General features: G+C 39.6%; 1 protein-coding gene across 1 annotated transcript in view; it reads left to right on the top strand.

Moving 5' to 3' along the window:
• The window catches only part of MYH15 (myosin heavy chain 15), a 182,184-nt gene that overhangs the window by 51,262 nt on the left and 108,365 nt on the right, over nucleotides 1-22,557 (top strand). The window contains 3 exon segments of the mRNA XM_060098804.1: nucleotides 3,164-3,278; nucleotides 15,730-15,817; nucleotides 16,426-16,596. Coding sequence (XP_059954787.1) covers nucleotides 3,164-3,278; nucleotides 15,730-15,817; nucleotides 16,426-16,596 — 374 coding nt within the window.

Below are 22,557 nucleotides of genomic sequence, written 5' to 3'. Positions count from 1 at the left end.
CGATCCTCTGTGTGGGGATCTCTCTGCTTTGCCCTCTGCACCCCTGTTGCTGTGCTCTCCTCTGTGGCTCCAAAGCTTCCCACCCCCATCCACACCAGTGAAGGGACTTCCTAGTGTGTGGAAACTTTTCCTCCTTCACAGCTCCCTCCCAGCGGTGCAGGTCCCGTCCCTATTCTTTTATCTCTGTCTTTTCTTTTTTCTTTTGCCCTACCCAGGTACGTGGGGATTTTCTTGCCTTTTGGGAAGTCTGAGGTCTTCTGCCAGCGTTCGGTAGGTGTTCTATAGGAGTTGTTCCACATGTAGATGTATTTCTGATGTATTTGTGGGGAGGAAGGTGATCTCTACGTCTTATTCCTCTGTTATCTTCAAGGTCTGCCTATATTTCTTTTTTGCAGAGGTGTATGTTAGCCATTCTGTACTTCCTATGTATTCTAGACAGCTCTGGCTTGATATTTCACCAAACTGAAATTGACTTCTGGTTTGGGAACTTGACACACCATTGAGACCAAGCTGAAATCGTTTTCCAGCATTACATCCCTGTATAGACTTTTCTGAGCAAGGTCCAACAGTTGCCACTCCTCCCTGCTGAAGTCTACAGTTACATCCTTGAAAGACACTGATCCCTGAATGTTCTTCCCGGACATCAGAGACACCTCTTCACTCAGCCCCTAGAAGCTCCCTGTGCTCACCAGCCCCTCACCCATGCTCTTTCAAGACAGTGGCCATTTAATCACAGCCGTAAATGTGAAAATAAACAAACTATTGAACTGACATTGAACCATACTCAGCAGGACAAGTAGCTAAGCTATTTCTTGGTAGTGAGGTTAGAGATGTTTGGCAGCTTCTTGCCTTTTAAGACATTCACCACCACATGCCTGCATGACATGCTATGATTATAGAAGAGGACTTGCTCTGTGTAAAACTAATGAGCCCATAGGAGGACTGAAATCAAACCTTCGTCTCTTTAATATTGTGTTCTCAGGGACTTACTTACTACCCCAGCCTCTACTATAATGGAATCAGTGAAGCAAGCTAATATATTATTATTCAACGGTAAAAGAAAAGAAGCCCTCATCCTCCATCCTCTCCCTCCCTCTCCCACTCTCCCTCTTGCTCATTCACTCTCTCTATTTCTCTCTCTCTCTTCTTCCATCTCCTGGAGACAGAGTAAGAAAGCACACTGTAAGGCTTTTCTTTTCTTAGGAATTGTACTGACTTTATAGAAACAATTGTCACAGCTAAGAATAGAGATGTATATGCTGTTGATGACAATTGCAAAAGATGGCAAAAATTCTTGCAGTGTTAACATGCTATACAAAACTTAGTTCTAGCTCTAATGCTAACTAACTCTTGGACTTTGGTCAAATACTCCATCTCTCTAGCACCCATGAAGAAGTTAAATTCTTCTGTGTGTCTTAGTGGTGCGGTGATTGGCATCTAAAGGGGATAATTCTTTGTGTGTGAGCGTGTCCACACATTGTAGGAGGTTTTGCATTCCTGCTCCAAGGTGCTAAATACCAGTAATACTCTCAGTCACTGTGACAATGGAAAAATGCCCACCCTGTTTCCAAATGCCCCCCTCACTTAGGGGGAGGTACCATTCCAAGTTGAGAGGCACTATACATGATTATTAGGAAGTAAGGTTCTTCAGGCCTAGTATTTTATGATTCCAGGAGAGTTCTAACTGTGCTGATCAGAAATAAGTTATTTTACTTTAAAAAGATTAATAATGATCGAATGATAATAATAATCAGTAGCCATTGAATGCTCACTATGGGTGATATGCTATGTGCTTTGTATGGATAGCTTATTTAATCTAAGAGCAAGCCTGCAAAATTGATCTTATTTACATTTCCATTTTATAGTTAAAGACAGTGAACCTTAGAAAAATTAACTGCTCAAGGCAACATGGGTAATAAATACTGGATTGAGGGTGAGGAAGTGATAAAAGTGGAAAAGGGATGGGAAAGGGGGAGCTAACATTTATTGGATGCTAAGTGTCAAATGTTGTGCTATGTATATTTACATCCACTGTCTCATTGAACCTCTCCCAACAACCATGAGACAAGAATATTTTAATATTGTTATTTTACAGATGAGAAAGTGAGGGATCAATGTGGTTAAAAATACGGCTATTTTACTCCACTTCTTTTCAGTTTTGTTTTTTTCTGTCATATACTCTTGACACCCAAGTAATCAAAGTCTTCTGTGAGGTTATTTTATTTTATTTTTATTTATTTATTTTTTATTAATTAATTAATTTATTTATTTTGGGCTGTGTTGGGTCGTTGTTTCTGTGCAAGGGCTTTCTCTAGTTGCGGCAAGTGGGAGCCACTCTTCATCATGGTGCGTGGGCCTCTCACTATCACGGCCTCTCTTGTTGTGGAGCACAGGCTCCAGACGCGCAGGCTCAGTAGTTGTGGTTCACGGGCCCAGTTGCTCCGCGGCATGTGGGATCTTCCCAGACCAGGGCTCGAACCTGTGTCCCCTGCATAGGCAGGCACATTTTCAACCACTGTGCCACCAGGGAAGCCCCTGTGAGGTTGTTTTAAAAAGATCTCAGACATAGGTCCATTTAGTCCCTGAAAAGTAGGCATGTAGATTTTCCTGCCTCTGTCATCCTTCATTGGACAGAAAGTGATGAAAATGATTAATTGGTGAGCAGTATATTGGATTATCAGTTTTACTAATTGATTCAGCACACATCATACCATCCATTTCTTCCTCTGCTACAACTTCAGGCTTTCTTCCTGTTTCTTTGCTACTCCCCACCCATGGCCAGTTTCTCTCCCACTCCCACTTCTCAAGTATTTAGGGAATTAAAAGGGAGTGAGCAAGTTAGTCATGTTCTTTTTAAATTTCAAAGTGACTGCTATAGACAGAGAGTGATTTCCTCAGAGCTCTGGAGGATAAAAATCATTCCTGGTGCTTTATTTGTGAGGGTGTGCTCTTGACGTCAATAATAAAAAACTGTGATGCCATCCAGCTTATGGATTACTGTGGAAATGACTCAAGATAACTGATCAGGGAGTGAGTGACTCATAACTAAATCACTACCAGACACAAACTGGCTCCTGCTGTGTTCATTCTCTTGGGCAGCTAAAGGATGGATGCAATAGGCCTATTTTAAATGTTAAGTCATTGGAGCACATTCTGCTTCCAGGTTTGGAGACTGCCCAGCTGAAAGTCACTCCTACTTGGAGTCTATCAGAAACCTGCTACTACAGCAGTGCCTTTGCATCACGGCAACAGGATCTGCATCTGTACAGCAGCATCAGGCACAGAGGTTGGAGCTCTCCCTAGTAGGTTATGAGAGAGCTTTTGCCACACACCTCCAGGGAGAGGAAATGCAGCCTGAGTTTTACAGTAGGAGAATCTGAGTCAGAATAATGCATTATATTGCCATTCTCCTGCACAGAGTTGAGGAATGGCCCTGGGAATTAATATAATAAAGAAGGTGGAAGCTGAGGCTGGAAAGAATCTTCAACAGCATAATTCAGGTGAAGAGACTGCAACCCAGAGAGGTAAGGTCACTTGCCAAAGGTTATACAATTTATTAGCAACAGCAGCAACAGGACGAGGGCTGGGGATTTGAGATTCCTAACCTACTCTACCAGTATTTTTCAAACTTTATGGTGCATAGGAGTCAGAGGGGATTGTGTTAGAGTAAAAATTCTGGTTTATAGGTCTGAGATGGGGGGGAGACCCTCAAGATGGCAGAGGATTAAGACGTGGAGATCACCTTCCTCTCCAAAATTACATCAGAAATACATCTACATGTGGAACAACTCCTACAGAACACCTACTGAACGCTGGCAGAAGACATCAGACTTTCTGAAAGCCATGTGGCTGACAGGGTCTTGGTGCCCCAGCTGGGTGTCAGGCCTGTGCCTCTGAGGTGGGAGAGCTGAGTTCAGGACATTGGTCCACCAGAGACCTCTCAGCTCCATGTAATATCAAACGGCAAAAGCTCTCCCAGAGATCTCCATCTCAACACTAAGACCTAGCTCCACTGAACAACCAGCAAGCTACAGTTCTGGACACCCTATGCAAAACAACTAGAAAGACAGGAACACAACCCCACCCATTAGGAGAGAGGCTGACTAAAATCATAATAAGGTCACAGACCTTATGTGAAATAAGGTCACAGACCTTATTATGTGAAACACACAGCCAGACGTGGTGCTGCCCACCAGAAAGACAAAATCTAGCCTCATCCACCAGAAGACAGGCACTAGTCCCCTGGACCAGGAAGCCTACACAACCCACTGAACAAACCTTAGCCAATGGGGGCAGACACCAAAAACAACTGGAACTATGAAACTGAAGCCTGTGAAAAGGGGACCCCAAACACAGTAAGTTAAGCAAAATGAGAAGACAGAGAAACACACAGCAGACAAAGGAGCAAGGTAAAAACCCACCAGACCAAACAAATGAAGAGGAAATAGGCAGTCTACCTGAAAAAGAATTCAGAGTAGTGATAGTAAAGATGATCCAAAATCTTGGAAATAGAATGGAGAAAAAACAAGAAACGTTTAACAAGGACATAGAAGAACTAAAGAGCAAACAATGATGAACATTATTGAATAAATGAAGTTACAAGTTCTCTAGAAAGAATCAATAGCATAATAAATGAGGCAGAAGAATGGATAAGTGACCTGGAAGATAAAATAGTGGAAATAACTACCGCAGAGCAAAATAAAGAAAAGAGAATGAAAAGAATTGAGGACAGTCCTGGAGACCACTGGGACAACACTACACACACCAACATTCGAATTATAGGGGTCCCAGAAGAAGAAGAGAAAAGAAAAGGTACTGAGAAAATGTTTGAAGACATTATAGTTGAAAACTTCCCTAATATGGGAAAGGAAATAGTCAATCAAGTCCAGGAAGTGCAGAAAGTCCATACAGGAGAAATCCAAGGAGAAACATGTCAAGACACATATTAATCAAACTACTGAAAATTAAATACAAAGAAAAAATATCAAAAGCAGCAAGGGAAAAACAACAAATAACATACAAGGATATCCCCATAAGGTTAACAGCTGACTTTAGAGCAGAAACTCTGTAAACAAAAGGGAGTGGCAAGACATATTTAAAGGGATGAAAGGGAAAAACCTATAACCAAGATTACTCTACACAGCAAGGATCTCATTCAGATTTGACGGAGAAATTAAAACCTTTACAGACAAGAAAAACCTAAGAGAATTCAGCACCAGCAAATCAACTTTACAACAAATTCTAAAACAACTTCTCTAGGCAGGAAACACAAGAGAAGGAAAAGATCTACAAGAACAAACTCAAAACAATTAAGAAAATGGTAATAGGAACATACATATCGATAATTACCTTGAATGTAAATGGATTAAATGCTCCCACCAAAAGACATAGACTAGCTGAATGGATACAAAAACAAGATCCATATGTAGGCTGTCTACATGAGACCCAATTCAGACCTAGGGACACATACAGACTGAAAGTAAGGGGATGGAAAAAGATATTCCATGCAAATGGAAATCAAAAGAAAGCTGGAGTAGCAATTCTCATATCAGACAAAATAGACTTTAAAATAAAGACAATTAATAGGGACAAAGAAGGACACTACATAATGATCAAGGGATTAATCCAAGAAGAAGATAGAACAATTGTAAATATTTATGCACCCAAAATAGGAGCACCTCAATACATAAGGCAAATGCTAACAGCCATAAAAGGGGAAAATGAGAGATCAACCAAAATGAAAATAAATAAGGAAATACAAGCTTTAAATGACACATTAAAAAAGATGGACTTAATTGAAAATTATTGGGAATTCCATCAAAAAACAACAGAATACACTTTCTTCTCAAATGCTCATGGAACATTCTCCAGGATAGACCATATCTTGGGTAACAAACCAAGCCTTGGTAAACTTAAGAAAATTGAAATGGTATCAGGTATCTTTTCCGACCACAACACTATGAGACCAGATATCAATTACAGGAAAAAAATTTGTAAAAAATACAAACACATGGAAGCTAAACAATACACTACTTAATAACCAAGAAATCACTGAAGAAATCAAACAGGAAATCAAAAAATACCTAGAAACAAATGACGGTGAAACCACATCGACCCAAAACCTGTGGGATGCAGCAAAGGTAGTTCTAAGAGGGAAGTTTATTGCAATGCAGTCCTACATCAAGCAACATGAGAAATCTTAAATAAACAAAATAAACTTACACTGAAAGCAATTAGACAAAGAAGAACAAAAAACCCCCCCAAAGTTAGCAGAAGGAAAGAAATCATAAGGATCAGATCAGAAATAAATGAAAAAGAAAAGAATAGCAAATATCAATAAAATTAAAAGCTGTTTCTTTGAGAAGATAAACAAAATAGACAAAACATTAGCCAGACTCATCAAGAAAAAAAGGGAGACGACTCAAATCACTAGAAAAAGAAATGAAAAACGAGAAGCATTAACTGACACTGCAGAAATACAAAGGATCATGAGAGATTACTACAAGCAACTCTATGCCAAAAAAATAGACAACCTGCAGAAATGGACAAATTCATAGAAAAGCACAACCTTCAAGACTGAACCAGGAACAAATAGAAAATATAAACACACCAATCACAAGGACTGAAATTGAGATTGTGATTAAAAATCTTCCAACAAACAAAAGCCCAGGGCCACATGGCTTCACAGGCGAATTCTATCAAACATTTAGAGAAGAGCTAACACCTATCCTTCTCAAACTCTTCCAAAATATAGCAGAGGGAGGAACAAACCCCAAACGCATTCTACAAGGCCATCATCACCCTGATACCAAAACCAGACAAAGATGTCACAAAGAAAGAAAACTACAGGCCAATATCACTGATGAACATAGATGCAAAAATCCTCAACAAAATACTAGCAAACAGAATCCAACAGCACATTAAAAGGATCATACACCATGATCAAGTGGGGTTTATCCCAGGAATGCAAGGATTCTTCAATATATGCAAATCAATCAATGTGATAAACCACATTAAAAATTGAAGAATAAAAACCATATGATCATCTCAATAGATGCAGAAAAAGCCTTCAACAAACTTCAACACCCATTTATGATAAAAATCCTCCAGAAAGTAGACAAAGAGGGAACTTAACTTACCTCAACATAATAAATGCCATATATGACAAACCCACAGCCAACATGGTTCACAATGTTCAAAAACTGAAACCATTTCCTCTAATATCAGCAACAAGACAAGGTTGTCCATTCTCACCACTATAATTCAACATTGTTTTGGAAGTTTTAGCCACAGCAATCAGAGAAGAAAAAGAAATAAAAGGAATCCAAGTCGGAAAAGAAGAAGTAACGCTGTCAGTATTTGCAGATGACATGATCCTATACATAGAGAATCCTAAATATGCTACCACAAAACTACTAGAGCTAATCAATGAATTTGGTAAAGTAGCAGGATACAAAATTAATGCACAGAAATTCTTGCATTCCTATACACTAATGATGAAAAATCAAATAGAAATTAAGGAAACACTCCCATTTACCATTGCAAAAGAAAGAATAAAATACCTAGGAATAAACCTACCTAAGGAGAAAAAGACCTGTATGCAGAAAACAAGACACTGATGAAAGAAATTAAAGATGATACAAACAGATGGCGAGATATACCATGTTATTGGATTGGAAAAATCAACATGGTAAAAATGACTATACTACCCAAAGCAAACTACAGATTCAATGCAATCCCTGTCAAACTACCAATGGCATTTTCCACAGAGCTCTACATACAAAAAAAGTTCACAGTTTGTATGGAAACACAAAAGACCCTGAATAGCCAAAGCAATCTTAAGAAAGAAAAACAGAGGTGGAGGAATCAGGCTCCCTGACTTCAGACTACACTACAAAGCTATAGTAATCAAGACAGTATGGTACTGGCACAAAAACAGAAATATAGATCAATGGAACAGAATAGAAATCCCAGAGATAAACCCAAGCACATATGGTTACCTTATTTTTGATAAAGGAGGCAAGAATATACAATAGAGAAAAGAGAGCCTCTTCAGTAAATGATGCTGGGAAAACTGGACAGCTACATGTTAAAGAATGAAATTAGAACACTTTTTAACACCATACACAAAAATAAACTCAAAATGGATTAAAGACCTAAATGTAAGGCCAGACACTATCAAACTCTTAGAGGAAAACATAGGCAGAACACTCTATGACATAAATCTCAGCAAGATCATTTTTGACTCACCTCCTAGAGAAATGAAAATAAAAACAAAAATAAACAAATGGGACCTAATGAAACTCAAAAGCTTTTGCACAGCAAAGGAAACCATGCACAAGACAAAAAGACAACCCTCAGGCTGGGAGAAAATATTTGCAAATGAAGCAAATGACAAAGGACTAATCTCCAAAATATACAAGCAGCTCATGTGGCTCAATATCAAAAAGCAAACAGCCCAATGCAAAAATGGGCAGAAGACCTAAATAGACATTTCTCCAAAGAATATATACAGATTGCCAACAAACACATGAAAGTATGCTCAACATCACTAATCATTAGAGAAAGGCAAATCAAAACTACAATGGGATATCACCTTACACCAGTCAGAATGGCCATCATCAAAATATCTGCAAACAATAAATGCTGGAGAGGGTGTGGAGAAAAGGGAACCCTCTTGCACTGTTGGTGAGAATGTAAATTGATACAGCCACTATGGAGAACAGTATGGAGGTTCCTAAAAAACTAAAAATAGAACTACCATACGACCCAGCAATCCCACTACTGGTCATATACCTTGAGAAAACCATAATTCAAAAAGAGTCATGTACCACAATGTTCATTGCAGCTCTATTTACAATAGCCATGACACGGAAGCAACCTAAGTGTCCATCATCGGATGAATGGATAAAGAAGATGTGGCACATATATACAATGGAATATTACTCAGCCATAAAAAAAACAAAATTGAGTTATTTGTAGTGAGGTGGATGGACGTAGAGTCTGCCATACAGAGTGAATTAAGTCAGAAAGAGAAAAACAAACATATATATGGAATCTAAAAAAAAAAAATTGTTCTTGTCCTGCCTAGGGGCAGGACAAGAATAAAGATGCAGATAGACAATGGACTTGAGGACACGGGGAGGGGGAAGGCTAAGTTGGGATGAAGTGAGAGTGGCTTGGACTTACATATACTACCAAATGTAAAATAGATAGGAAGCAGCTGCATAGCACAGGGAGATCAGCTCGTTGCTTTGTAACCACCTAGAGGGGTGGGATAGGGAGGGTGGAAGGGAGACGCAAGAGGGAGGAGAATTGGGGATATATGTATATGTATAGCTGATTCACTTTGTTATAAAGTGGAAACTAACCCACCATTGTAAAACAATTATACTCCATAAAGGTGTTAAATAAATAAATAAAAAGAAAAAAAGTAGGTCTGGGATGAGATGCCAAGTGTTGGCATCTTTAACAATCTCTTAGGTGATGCTGATGCTGTAGGTCTTAGGACCACACTTTGAACAGCAAGGCTTTAGACGGTGTTGCCACAGTACTCCAGGATATTTGGTCCTTTAGTGATAGGAACATGAATCTTACGTCTTCTGCCCATTTTTGGATTGGGTTGTTTGTTTTACTGATATTGAACCACATGAGCTGCGTGTAAATTTTGGAGATTAATCCTTTGCCAATTTCTTAATTTGCAAATATTTTCTCCCATTCTGAGGGTGGTCTTTTTGTCTTGTTTATGGTTTTCTTTGCTGTGCAAAAGCTTTTGAGTTTCATTAGGTCCCATTTGTTTATTTTTGTTTTTATTTTCATGTCTCTAGGATGTGGGTCAAAAAGGATCTTGCTGTGATTTATGACATAGAGGGTTCTACCTATGTTTTCCTCTAAGAGTTTGATAGTGTCTGGCCTACATTTAGGTCTTTAATCCATTTTTAGTCTATTTTTGTGTATGGTGTTAGGGAGTGTTCTAATTTCATTCTTTTACATGTAGCTGTCCAGTTTTCCCAGCACCAGTTATTGAAGAGGCTGTCTTTTCTCCATTGTATATTCTTGCCCCCTTTATCAAAAATAAGGTGACCATATGTGCGTGGGTTTATCTCTGGACTTTCTATCCTGTTCCATTGATCTATATTTCTGTTTTTGTGCCAGTACCATACTCTCTTGACTACTGTAACTTTGTAGTAGTGTCTGAAGTCCATGAGCCTGATTCCTGCAGCTCTGTTTTTCTTTCTCAAGATTGCTTTGGCTATTCAGGATCTTTTGTGTTTCCAGACAAATTTTGAAATTTTTTGTTCTACTTCTGCGAAAAATGCAAGTGGTAGTTTGATAGGGATTGCATTGAGTCTGTAGATTGCTTTGGGTAGTATAGTCATTTTCACAATGTTGATTCTTCCCATCCAAGAACATGGTATATCTCTCCATCTGTTTGTATTATCTTTAATTTCTTTCTTCAGTGTCTTATAGTTTTCTGCATACAGGTCTTTTGTCTCCTTAGGCAGCTTTATTCCTAAGTATTTTATTCTTTTTGTTGCAGTGGTAAATGAGAGTGTTTCCTTAATTTCTCTTTCAGATTTTTCATCATTAATATATAGGAATGCAAGAGATTTTTGTGCATTAATTTTATATCCTACTACTTTACCAAATTCATTGATTAGCTCTAGTAGTTTTGTGGTAGCATATTTAGGATTCTGTATTTAGAGTGTCATGTCATCTGCAAACAGTGACAGCTTTACTTCTTCTTTTCCGACTTGGATTCCTTTTATTTCTTTTTCTTCTCTGATTGCTATAGCTAAAACTTTGAAAACAATGTTGAATAATAGTGTTGAGAATGGACAACCTTGTCTTCTTGCTGGTCTTAGAGGAAATGGTTTCTGTTTTTCACCATTGAGAACAATGATGGCTGTGGGTTTTTCATATATGGCTTTTATTATGTTGAGGTAAGTTAAGTTCCCTCTTTGCCTACTTTCTGGAGGATTTTTATCATAAATGGGTGTTGAAGTTTGTTGAAGGCTTTTTCTGCATCTATTGAGATGATCATATGGTTTTTATTCTTCAATTTTTTAATGTGGTATATCACACTGATTGATTTGCATATATTGAAGAATCCTTGCATTCCTGAGATAAACCCCACTTGTTCCTTTTAATGTGCTGTTGGATTCTGTTTGTTAGTATTTTGGTGAGGATTTTTGCATCTATGTTCATCAGTGATATTGGCCTGTAGTTTTCTTGTTTGTGACATCTTTGTCTGGTTTTGTTATCAGAGTGATGGTGGCCTTGTAGAATGAGTTTGGGGTTTGTTCCTCCCTCTGCTATATTTTGGAAGAGTTTGAGAAGGATAGGTGTTAGCTCTTCCCTAAATGTTTAATAGAATTTGCCTGTGAAGCCTTCTGGTCCTGGGCTTTTATCTGTTGGAAGATTTTTAATCACAGTCTCAATTTCAGTCCTTGTGATTGGTGTGTTTATAGTTTCTGTTTCTTCCTTGTTCAGTCTCGGAAGGTTGTGCTTTTCTAAGAAGTTGTCCATTTCTTTTATGTTGTCCATTTTATTGGCATAGAGTTGCTTGTAGTAATGTGTCATGATCCTTTGTATTTCTGCAGTGTCTCTTTTTTATTTCTAATTCTAGTGATTTGAGCCTTCTCCCTTTTTTTCTTGAGGAATCTGACCAATGGTTTATCAATTTTGTTTATCTCCACAAAGAACCAGCTTTTAGTTTTACTGATCTTTGGCATTGTTTCCCTCATTTCTCTTTCAGTTATTTCTGATCTGAAATTTATGATTTCCTTCCTTCTGCCAACTTCGGGGTTTTTGGTTCCTCTTTCTCTAATTGCTTTAGGTGTAAGTTTAGGTTGTTTATTTGAGATTCCTCCTTTTTCTTATGGTAGGACTCTGTTGCCATAAACTTCCATCTTAGAACTGCCTTTGCTGCATCCCACAGGTTTTGGATTGCTGTGGTTTTATTGTCATTTGTTTCTAGGTATTTTTTGATTTCCTGTTTGATTTCTTCAGTGATCTCTTGGTTTGTATTGTTTAGCATCCATGTGTTTGTATTTTTTACCGATTTTTTCCGTAATTGATATCTGGTTTCATAGTGTTGTGGTCAGAAAAGATACTTGATATGATTTCGATTTTCTTAAATTTACCAAGCCTTGATTTCTGACCCAAGATATGAGCTATCCTGGAGAATGTTCCATGAGCACTTGAGAAGAAAGTGTATTCTGTTGTTTTTGGATGGAATGTCCTATAAATATGAATTAAGTCCATCTTTTTTAATGTATCATTTAAAGCTTGTGTTTGCTTATTTATTTTCTTTTTGGTTGATCTGTCCATTAGTGAAAGTGAGGTGTGAAAGTCCCTTACTATGATTGTGTTACTGTCGTTTTCCTATTTTTTGGCTGTTAGCATTTGCCTTATGTATTGTGGTGCTCCTTTGTTGGGTTCATAAATATTTACAATTGTTATATGTTCATCTCCAACTGGTCCCTTGATCATTATTTAGTGTCCTTCTTTGTCTCTTGTAATAGTCTTTGTGTTAAAGTCTATTTTGTCTTATATGAGAATTGCTACTCCAGCTTTGTTTTGATTTCCATTTGCATGGAATATCTTTTTGCATCCCCTCAGTTTTAGTCTGTATGTGTCCCTAGGTCTGAAGTGGGTCTCTTGTAGACAGCCTATATACGGGTCTTGTTTTTGTATCCATTTAGCCTGTCTGTATCTTTTGGTTGGAGCATTTAATCCATTTACATTTAAGGTAATTATCGATATGTATGTTCCTATTACCATTTTCTTAATTGTTTTGAGTTTGTTATTGTAGGTCTTTTCTTCTTTTGTGCTTCCTGTGTAGAGAAGTTGTTTTAGAATTTGTTATAAAGCTGGTTTGGTGGTGCTGAATTGTCTTAGCTTTTGCTTGTCTGTAAAGGTTTTAATTTCTCTGTCAAATCTGAATGAGATGCTTGCTGGGTAGAGTAATCTTGGTTGTAGGTTTTTCCCTTTCATCACTTTAAATATGTCCTGCCTCTCCCTTCTGGCCTTCAGAGTTTCTGCTCTAAGGTTAGCTGTTAACCTTATGTGGATTCCCTGTATGTTATTTGTTGTTTTTCCCTTGCTGCTTTTAATATTTTTTCTTCGTATTTAATTTTTGATAGTTTGATTATTATGTGTCTTGGCGTGTTTCTCCTTGGATTTATCCTGTATGGGACATTCTGTGCTTCCTGGACTTGATTAATTATTTCCTTTCCCATGTTAGGGAAGCTCTCAACTATAATCTCTTCAAATATTTTCTCAGTGCCTTTCTTTTTCTCTTCTTCTTCTGGGACCCCTATAATTCAAATATTGGTGCATTTTATGTTGTCCCAGAGGTCTCTGAGATTGTCCTCTATTCTCTTCATTCTTTTTTCTTCATTCTGCTCTGCAGCAGTTATTTCCACTATTTTGTCTTCCAGGTCACTTATCCATTCTTCTGCCTCAGTTATTCTGCCACTGATTCCTTCTAGAAAATTTTTAATTTCATTTATTGTGTTGTTCATCATTGTCTGTTTGCTCTTTAGTTCTTCTAGGTCCTTGTTAAAAGTTTCTTGTTTTTTCTCCATTCTATTTCCAAGATTTTGGATTATCTCCACTATCATTTCTCTGAATTATTTTTCAGGTAGACTGCCTATTTCCTCTTCATTTGTTTGGTCTGGTGCATTTTTCCCTTGCTCCTTCATCTGCTGTGTGTTTCTCTGTCTTCACATTTTGCTTCACTTACTGTGTTTGGGGTCTACTTATTGCAGGCTGCAGGTTTGTAGTTCCTGTTGTTTTTGGTGTCTGCCCCCAGTGGCTAAGCTTGGTTCAGTGGGTTATGTAGGCTTCCTGGTGGAGGGGTCTAGTGCCTCTGTTCTGGTAGATGAGACTGGATCTTGTCTTTCTGGTTGGCAGGTCTGCGTCCAGTGGTGTGTTTTAGGGTGTTTGTGACTTTAATATGATTTTAGGGAGCCTCTCTGCTAATGGGTGGGTTGTGTTCCTGTCTTGCTAGTTATTTTTCATAGGATGTCCAGCACTGTAGCTTGCTGTTTGTTGAGTGGAGCTGGGTCTTGATCTTGAGAATGAGATCTGTGGGAGATTTTCGCCATTTGATATTACGTGGAGCTGGGAGGTCTCTGATGGACCAATGTCCTGAACTTGGCTCTCCTACCTCAGAGGCACAGATCTGACACCTAGCCAGAGCACCAAGATGCTGGCATCCACACAGCTCAGAATGAAAGGGAGAAAACAGAAGGAAAGAATGAGAAAAATAAATAAAATAAAACAAAGCTATTAAAATAAAATATAATTATTAAAAATAAAAAAAATTAAAAAGTAATTAAAAAAAGAAAGAAAAAAGAGAGCAACCAAAGCAAGAAACAAATCCACCAATTACAACAAGCGCTAAAAACTATACTAAAAAAAAATTTTTTGATGGACAGAACCCTAGGACAAATGGTAAAAGCAAAGCTATACAGAGAAAATCACATACAGAAGCATACACATACACACTCACAAAAAGAGAAAAAGGGGGGGGGAAATATATATATCGTTGATCCCAAAGTCCACCTCCTCAATTTGGGATGATTTGTTGTCTGTTCAGGTATTCCACAGATGCAGGGTACATCAGGTTGACTGTGGAGATTTAATCCGCTGCTCCTGAGGCTGCTGGGAGAAATTTCCCTTTCTCTTCTTTGTTTGCACAGCTCCTGGGGTTCGGCTTTGGATTTGGACCCGCCTCTGCATGTAGGTCACCCGAGGGTGTCTGTTCTTCGCTCAGGCAGGACGGGGTTAAAGGAGCAGCTGATGCGGGGGCTCTGGCTCACCCAGGCCGGGGGGGAGGGAGGGGTGCAGATGCAGGGCAACCCTACGGCCTCAGAGACCGGCGTGACGTTGCAGCAGCCTGAGGCGCGCTGTGCGTTCTCCTGGGGAAGTTGTCCCTGGATCACAGGACCCTGGCAGTGGCGGGCTGCACAGGCTACCCGGAAGCGGGGTGTGGATAGTGACCTGTGCTTGCACACAGGCCTCTTGGTGGCGGCAGCAGCAGCCTTAGCATCTCATGCCCATCTCTGAGGTCTGTGCTGATAGCCGCGGCTTGTGCACATCTCTGGAGCTCGTTTAGGCGGTGCTCTGAATCCCCTCTCCTCGCGCACCTGGAAACATAGAGGGAAGAAAAAGTCTCTTGCCTCTTTGGCACCTCCAGACTTTCCCGGACTTCCTCCCGGCTAGCTGTGGTGCACTATCCCCCTTCAGGCTGTGTTCATGCAGCCAACCCCAGTCCTCTCCCTGCCCTCCGACCGAAGCCTGAGCCTCAGCTCCTAGCCCCCACCCGCCCCGGCGGGTGAGCAGGCAAACCTCTCGGGCTGGTGAGTGCTGGTCGGCACCGATACTCTGTGCGTGAATCTCTGCGCTTTGCCCTCTGCACCCCTGTTGCTGTGCTCTCCTCTGTGGCTCTGAAGCTTTCCCCCTCCGCCACCCTCTGTTTCCACCAGTGAAGGGGCTTCCTAGTGTGTGGAAACCTCTCCTGCTTCACAGCTCCCTCCCACTGGTGCAGGTCCCATCCCTATTCTTTTGTCTCTGTTTTTTCTTTTTTCTTTTGCCCTACCCAGGTACGTGGGGAGTTTCTCTCCTTTTGGGAGGTCTGAGGTCTTCTGCCAGCGTTCAGTAGGTGTTCTGTAGGAGTTGTTCCACATGTAGATGTATTTCTGATGTATTTGTGGGGAGGAAGGTGATCTCCATATGTTACTCATTTGCCATCTTGAAGCTAATCTTCATTGACATTCTTGACATCACTGGTTTTGAGATGCTTAATGTTAAGTATATTTGGTAAGAATGAAGTCAATGTATATTTACAAGGAGTTAGACTATGTGAATTGAATTTCAGAAAATTTAGTCAAAGCATGGTGAGATTCATTCTGTGCAAACCTGAAGAGTTACTTTGGTTGGAAAAAGCTATTATTAATAGTAACAAATAACAATAACTATTATTATAATTAATAGTGCTAAGAAATTAATTCAGCCTTAAATAGAGGTAAATAAATACATCTTTTATGATTCTGAATTGTAGTATCATTAAGTGTTATTTGACTGTCATAATCTTTAGTTTGCAGGTATAGATTAAGGAGGTAAGAATTTAATTGTGCTATTTTTACTTATTGGGTCTATTTGCCAACATATGATAGTGGTTATGGTTTTCTTTACATTTTTCCAAGTGGACCTCAATTTTATTTCATTATTTTATTGAGGTATATTTGACAATTTTAAAATGTATATATTTAAGTAGCACAACTTAGTGATTTGGTGCACATATACACTGTGAAATAATCACCACAATCAAGTTAATTAACCATCACCTTCAATAATAACCATTTTCTCAATTTTATTTTTATCTCTTCTTCCTACCTAATCACAGCCTTGAAGTATAACAGCCTTGAAGAAATTTGCATTAATTTTACCATTGAAAATTTACAACAGTTCTTCAGTCAACACATGCTTGTTTTGGAGCAAGAGGAAAATAGGAGAGAAGGCATTGACTGGGTGTCCATTGAGTTTGGCCTGGACTTGCAAGCCTGAGAAGATCTCATTGAGAAGGTGATGCGTGTTTTTCTCCTCATCCATCTTCGTTTAAGGAGACTTGTCCCTGACTGCCATGTTGATCCATGTCAGGACCCAGGCTCTGTGAAGGGGATGGGAAATAGGTCAGGAGAGCTCTGCACATTTTCTCTTAATGTTTTTTTTGTGCAGCACCGTGGCATCCTAACTAAACTCTCACGTCAGTTACCTACTCCATCATCTCTAACTCACACTGTCGCTACACATTTGCTGCTTACGCATGACCTCCACTGTTAATGGGTGAGGAAGCTTGTCGAGATGAAAAAGGGTCCTGTTCTTGACTGGAAAAACACAGAGCTGAAAAGATGAACCCTGTAGGGCCTGGCTGATTAACATAAGGTGAATGAGTAGACCCAGAGCAGCTTAACGAAATTTGGCAAATTAGCATGCAAACAAACCATTGCCATAAATCCTCAAGGCTGCTACCTTGAAGGATGTAGTTTGTTCATTTAATTGGACAAGTACCACTTAGTTTAAGTAATTTATGACAATACTTCATGGCTTATTAGTAAATTAGCTGCAGTGTATGGTTTCTGAATTCGATGATGTTCCTCTACTTTGAACTCTTTCCATGTGTTCTGGAAAAGATAAACCAGATTTTCTGGGGAAATTCAGTATGGTTTTTCCTGTGGCTTTGTCCAAGGGAGCAAGCATGGTGGGGTGTGAGCAGCTACATGCCCTTGTGTCTTGCTATAGTCATGGATTGCAGTGAATTCTGGACACAGTTATGGGCAGCTATGCTATGCTGTCACATCTGATTCTCAGCAACCCTGTCAGGAAGGGGCAAGGGTGACTGACCTTTCACTGTCCTTTGTGGGGTCCAGATTGTATCAATCACTGTCACACCTGTTTTATATGTTAGACTTAGATGAAACTAAATCTTCCTTGATAATAGCCATTATTCCTAACAGGAGTGGACATCACATTGATTTTTCTTGTTTATAACCAGTGAACTTCCTGGGGTGAGGACAGGCTGATTAAAAAAATAATGATAATGAACCAGCTTGTGGGCTGATTAAAAATAATGATAATAATGACCCAACCATGATCTGGTAAATGTTTGGTGGCATTATTAAAGCTATAGTTTCCTAATTAGAAATGAAACAATAGAACTGGAGCTCCTTCTAGGGGCAGATTTAACTTTGGGCAATTGTCACCTATAGTATCTACTTACTCTGATTATGACAAGATACTGTGTTCAGGCAGGAAGGTGGGATGCAGGCATTATTCAGATCCTAATAGCCCTGTGAATGCTACTGATTTGTAGTTGATCTAAAGCCTGTTATCTTATTTATGTCAAGGTTATTCTAAATAAGACACTAGCAACCTAGATGTAATTTCCTGTTGTACTTTCTACTGATATGATAAAATGAGAAAAAAACCCCCACAAAACTGAGCAGATGATAGAAGGAAAAGATAAGTCTTTGGTTTCCTGTGAATGATTTCAAAGGTGTTCAGGTCAGGCAAATGCAGAATACCAAAATGTTTCTTGAAATGATTCTATATTTTGAAAAGATCATTGTGTTTGCTCAAGTACGTGAAGGAAATTTGTAGTAAATATTAATGATCAAACTCACTCCTTGAAACAGAATGTATCATGGGAAGTTTTCAAAGTTCAAAGGAACTAAAATACATCAATACATATAATATGTCTTATAGAATGCATCTGTGTGTGTGTATATCAGGAAAAGAGAGATTTTCATACATGTAAGTTTTGTGTTTTTACATGTACAGAAAAGTTTATATCAAACTAAAAAAAAGTATTTTCATACCAACTTTGTTAATTTGGTCTTCAAACGTACAGTAATCTTCTTCTATACATATGCAGTGAACAGATCTATTACAGGATTAGCTCACACTTATCTGATTACTTGAAATATTCTAGTTTGTTTAGAACTTGAGCATCAATAATTTATATATCAAAGTATTAACATTGATTACATTTATGGTTTTACATTAGGTATTGGTAAAGATATTATTTTTATTATTTTTTAAAACAAATACATCCAAAATTGTATATTTAAAAACTGTTGCCCCTTCAATGAGTCACCTTGAGAGGCTACTTCCTTCTTCCAATAATTCAGCCCTTTTGGAAAAAGTCCCTCATGGGATGGGGATTGGGATAAATTGTTAGATTGTTACTGTCTTTGAGAGAAGATTAACTTCAGTACTGATCATCTTAACTGTTTTCGAGTCCAAACTGTATTACCAACTTTGTCACATTTTTCACCTTATTTGTCTGACTTGACCCAAATAACTTGTGATTGTTTCTATGCAATGATCCATGGTCAGACAACAGGATGTTTCCACATGCCAATAGTCAAAGGTGTCAGATATCCCATAGAAGTTTCTAAAATATTTAAATCCTGGTAGCATCCTGGCCATGACTGTTGTTGTCTCCCAAGTAGAGTTCTTTGGATATGCTAATTCTGGTGTTTTTTTTTTTTGTTTTTTTTAAATGTTGAGCCTTCTTTTAAATTTATTTATTTTTATTTTTTGTCTGTGTTGGGTCTTTGTTTCTGTGCGAGGGCTTTCTCTAGTTGTGGCAAGCGGGGGCCACTCTTCATCGTGGTGCGCGGGCCTCTCACTGTCGTGGCCTCTCTTGTTGTGGAGCACAGGCTCCAGACGCGCAGGCTCAGTAGTTGTGGTTCACGGGCCTAGTTGCTCTGCGGCATGTGGGATCTTCCCAGACCAGGGCTCGAACCCGTGTCCCCTGCATTAGCAGGCAGATTCTCAACCACTGCGCCACCAGGGAAGCCCCAATTCTGGTGTTTTTATTATAAAGTGAATCACATTAATATCTAGTTAGTTATCCCTTGTATGCACATGAATATTTTCTTTAAACATATAACATTGTGTTTTTTGGCTCACAACTCTTACTTTCTGCCTAACTATTGCCCACAGCAAAGCAGCACAGGTCCCAAAGCTCGAACCTGTATGTCTTAGTGTTCGCCCATCAATCAATTCCTTAACAGAAATTTGCTGAGGGCCTAGATTTTAGTCACCTCAGGACCTACTCTGCTAAGGGTTGTGAGAAATACAAACCAGAGACATCATCCTGGCACTCAAGGTACTGAGGATATAATTGGACAGATGTCTTAAGACCAAAATTTTACTAGTTTTCAAAGTTTTTAACAAGTAAATGTATTTAGCAACTACTTGTTTTGATCACTTCCTCCTCACTCCACTGGTGAGAGAGGGATTCCTAGCCTAGGGTTAAGGAACGGGCTGAACATATGACACCTGACACTGGACAGATGAGATTGACAGCAGCTTATAAGTCACATATACTCACAGCTCGGGGAGGAGGACACTGCCTGCCATGTGAGGTCACATGGAAGTTGCACTTGGGAGCAGAATGAAAAAGCGAGAGCTGTGGGAGCCGGGCTTTGTAGTAATAATAGGGTGAGGTGACACTGATTCCCACTGGAGGATGTGATTGGCTTGTTTGAATATGGGCTGGCAGGTAACTGAAATCCCTTGCTCAAGAATAAGCAGGCTCGGGACTTCCCTGGTGGCGCAGTGGTTAAGAATCCACCTGCCAATGCAGGGGACATGGGTTGGAGCCCTGGTCTGGGAAGATCCCACATACCCGCAGAGCAACTAAGCCTGTGCGCCACAACTACTGAGCCTGCGCTCTAGAGCCCATGAGACACAACTACTGAGCCCGTGTGCCACAACTACTGAAGCCTGCATGCCTAGAGCCCGTGCTCTGCGACAAGAGAAGCCACTGCAATGAGAAGTCGGTGCACCACAGCGAAGAGTAACCTCCACTCGCTGCAACTAGAGAAAGCCCGTGTGCAGCAACAGAGACCCAGTGCAGCCAAAAATAAATAAATAAATAAAAATTTAAAAACAACAAAAGAATAAGCAGGCTCTGTGCCTATTCCCATGATAAAGAATGTTGCATGGCTGGAGGACCTAACCCACTGTAGAACATGGGGAGGGGAACCTCTGATCAGGTCATTTGAGGCTCTCCTGGTGTTCCCCTGATGTCAAGGCCCACAAAATATTGGACCTTAATTTTAGGCCTAATACTACATTACTGTTTATAAAACTTTGAATTAAATGCTGTGGAAAACTTAAGCATTTGTTAAAAATAGCACTTACCCTTAGGATGTATGCAGTGAAATAGGAGATTTGTAAGTCTAATACATGTAAAAATATGTGTCAGGATAAATGCAGTAAAGGCACAGACAAAGGCCCACAGAGCTCAGAAGAGCAGAGGTCACCTCTGCCTGCAGGAATCTAGGAAGGCCTGCTGGGAAGGGGGGTAAAATTTCAGCTGGGTCTGAAGAAATGGATATGATTTCAGCAGGTGAAAAGAGGAAGATAGTGAGCACGTGAAGGGACAGGCAAGAGCAAAGCCTTAGAGACAGGAAAGCAGTGGACGCATTTCAAAACCTGCTTAGAGCTTGGAGTATCCAGATGGAAGTATCTAGAAGTAAAAAAGGAGGGTCAGGCTGTGAAGGGATCTTAATGCATTTTGACATTTTTTAGGCAATGGGGAGCCAGAGAAGTTTCCACATTGGGCAATGGGACAGTCAGAGATGCTTGGGTTTAATCTGGTGGGTTTATGTATGGGGTCTGGGATGGGAGGAAAGCTAGAGTTAGGGCAATTAAGAAGCTATTACAGCAGGTGAGAAATAGAGGCCCTGAATCAGGACAGCAGACATGGAAATAATAAGAAAGTAACAGATGTAAAAAGAGAGGAAGGCAGAATTGATAAGATTTGAAGAAGGAGAGGTTATAGCATTAATGTTCAGAGACAGGGCAACTGACTTAGACCATATACTGTGCACTAGAAGACAGTTGATGCTATGGGACAGAACATAATTCCTTTTTTTCCTGACTTATTTGGAAATTAATTTGCTAGAGGGCCTCATATTTATTAGGAGTTTTATACTTCCTAAGCATTGGAGAAATAGAGAAGACCCTGAAGAAATAACGTTTTTTCCCTCCTCAGTGGTTTAATTGTTATGTTTTGAGCTGTGACATCTACTTGCTTTGCATAAAACATCCATTCATCCCCAAACAGAAGATGGCTTCATTGGTGTCCCAGGGACACGATGGTCCTCATGTATGGAAGGTGGCTCTGCTGGTGATGGGGGCTGCTGCTCCCTGTGAGGCTTTGCCACATTCCTCTTGTTAACAGGCCCCATCCCAGGAGACGCTTACATTTTTAAATGATTCATTCTAGTGTTCACTGAAGGTTGACTATTTCTGTGGTAGGAAAATATGCAATACAAGATGGAGTCCACACCTCTAAGACCCTGTACCGGTGACTCAACTGTTTAGTTTTATCAGATTCTCCTTCCTCCTCCTTGTTCTCCTCCACATTTCTCACTTTGCCAAGAACTCACAAGGTCAGTGCCACCAGGAGCAAGACTTTGCGTATTTACTCACTGCATCATTCCCCACCTGGATGCTTGGGAGGAAAGAAGATGTGTCAGAGCCCTTCAGTACAAGAGTTATTGATGGAATGTCATTCAATACATTTTCTATAAAGTAAAGGTTCTAAGTCTATGAGACTAGACAAAAGAGGTAGAAAACCATAGTCCGTATATTAGAATGATAGACTCAGGTGGATAAAAAACATGTTCTTCAAGAATGTAATAACCCAAATTAGACCCATTCGTATGCTCCAGTGGCATAATTTCGAACAAAGGATTCTAAACCACAAACAAATTTTCTTTTCATATATCACCCAGCCAGAGCCTTGACTCGGAGTTGGTGTGTTCCTTCTCCATGAAAATATTCAAACATAAGCTAACCTACTTTTTAGAGGGAAATTGTAAATGGAATTCAAGGAGCTTTTCAGTGGGTTGGGCCAGACCTATAATGTCTCTCCCAAACCTGAGCATTTGTGGTTCTTAGGTACAAAGGATTGGTAGAGAATCATGAAATCTATATTGTTGGACCAAGGGGTCATGGTTCTAT

This window comes from Mesoplodon densirostris, chromosome 5 (assembly GCF_025265405.1).
Source record: "Mesoplodon densirostris isolate mMesDen1 chromosome 5, mMesDen1 primary haplotype, whole genome shotgun sequence".
NCBI classification, from domain to species: domain Eukaryota; kingdom Metazoa; phylum Chordata; class Mammalia; order Artiodactyla; family Ziphiidae; genus Mesoplodon; species Mesoplodon densirostris.
This window is presented reverse-complemented; position numbering and strand designations above follow the sequence as displayed.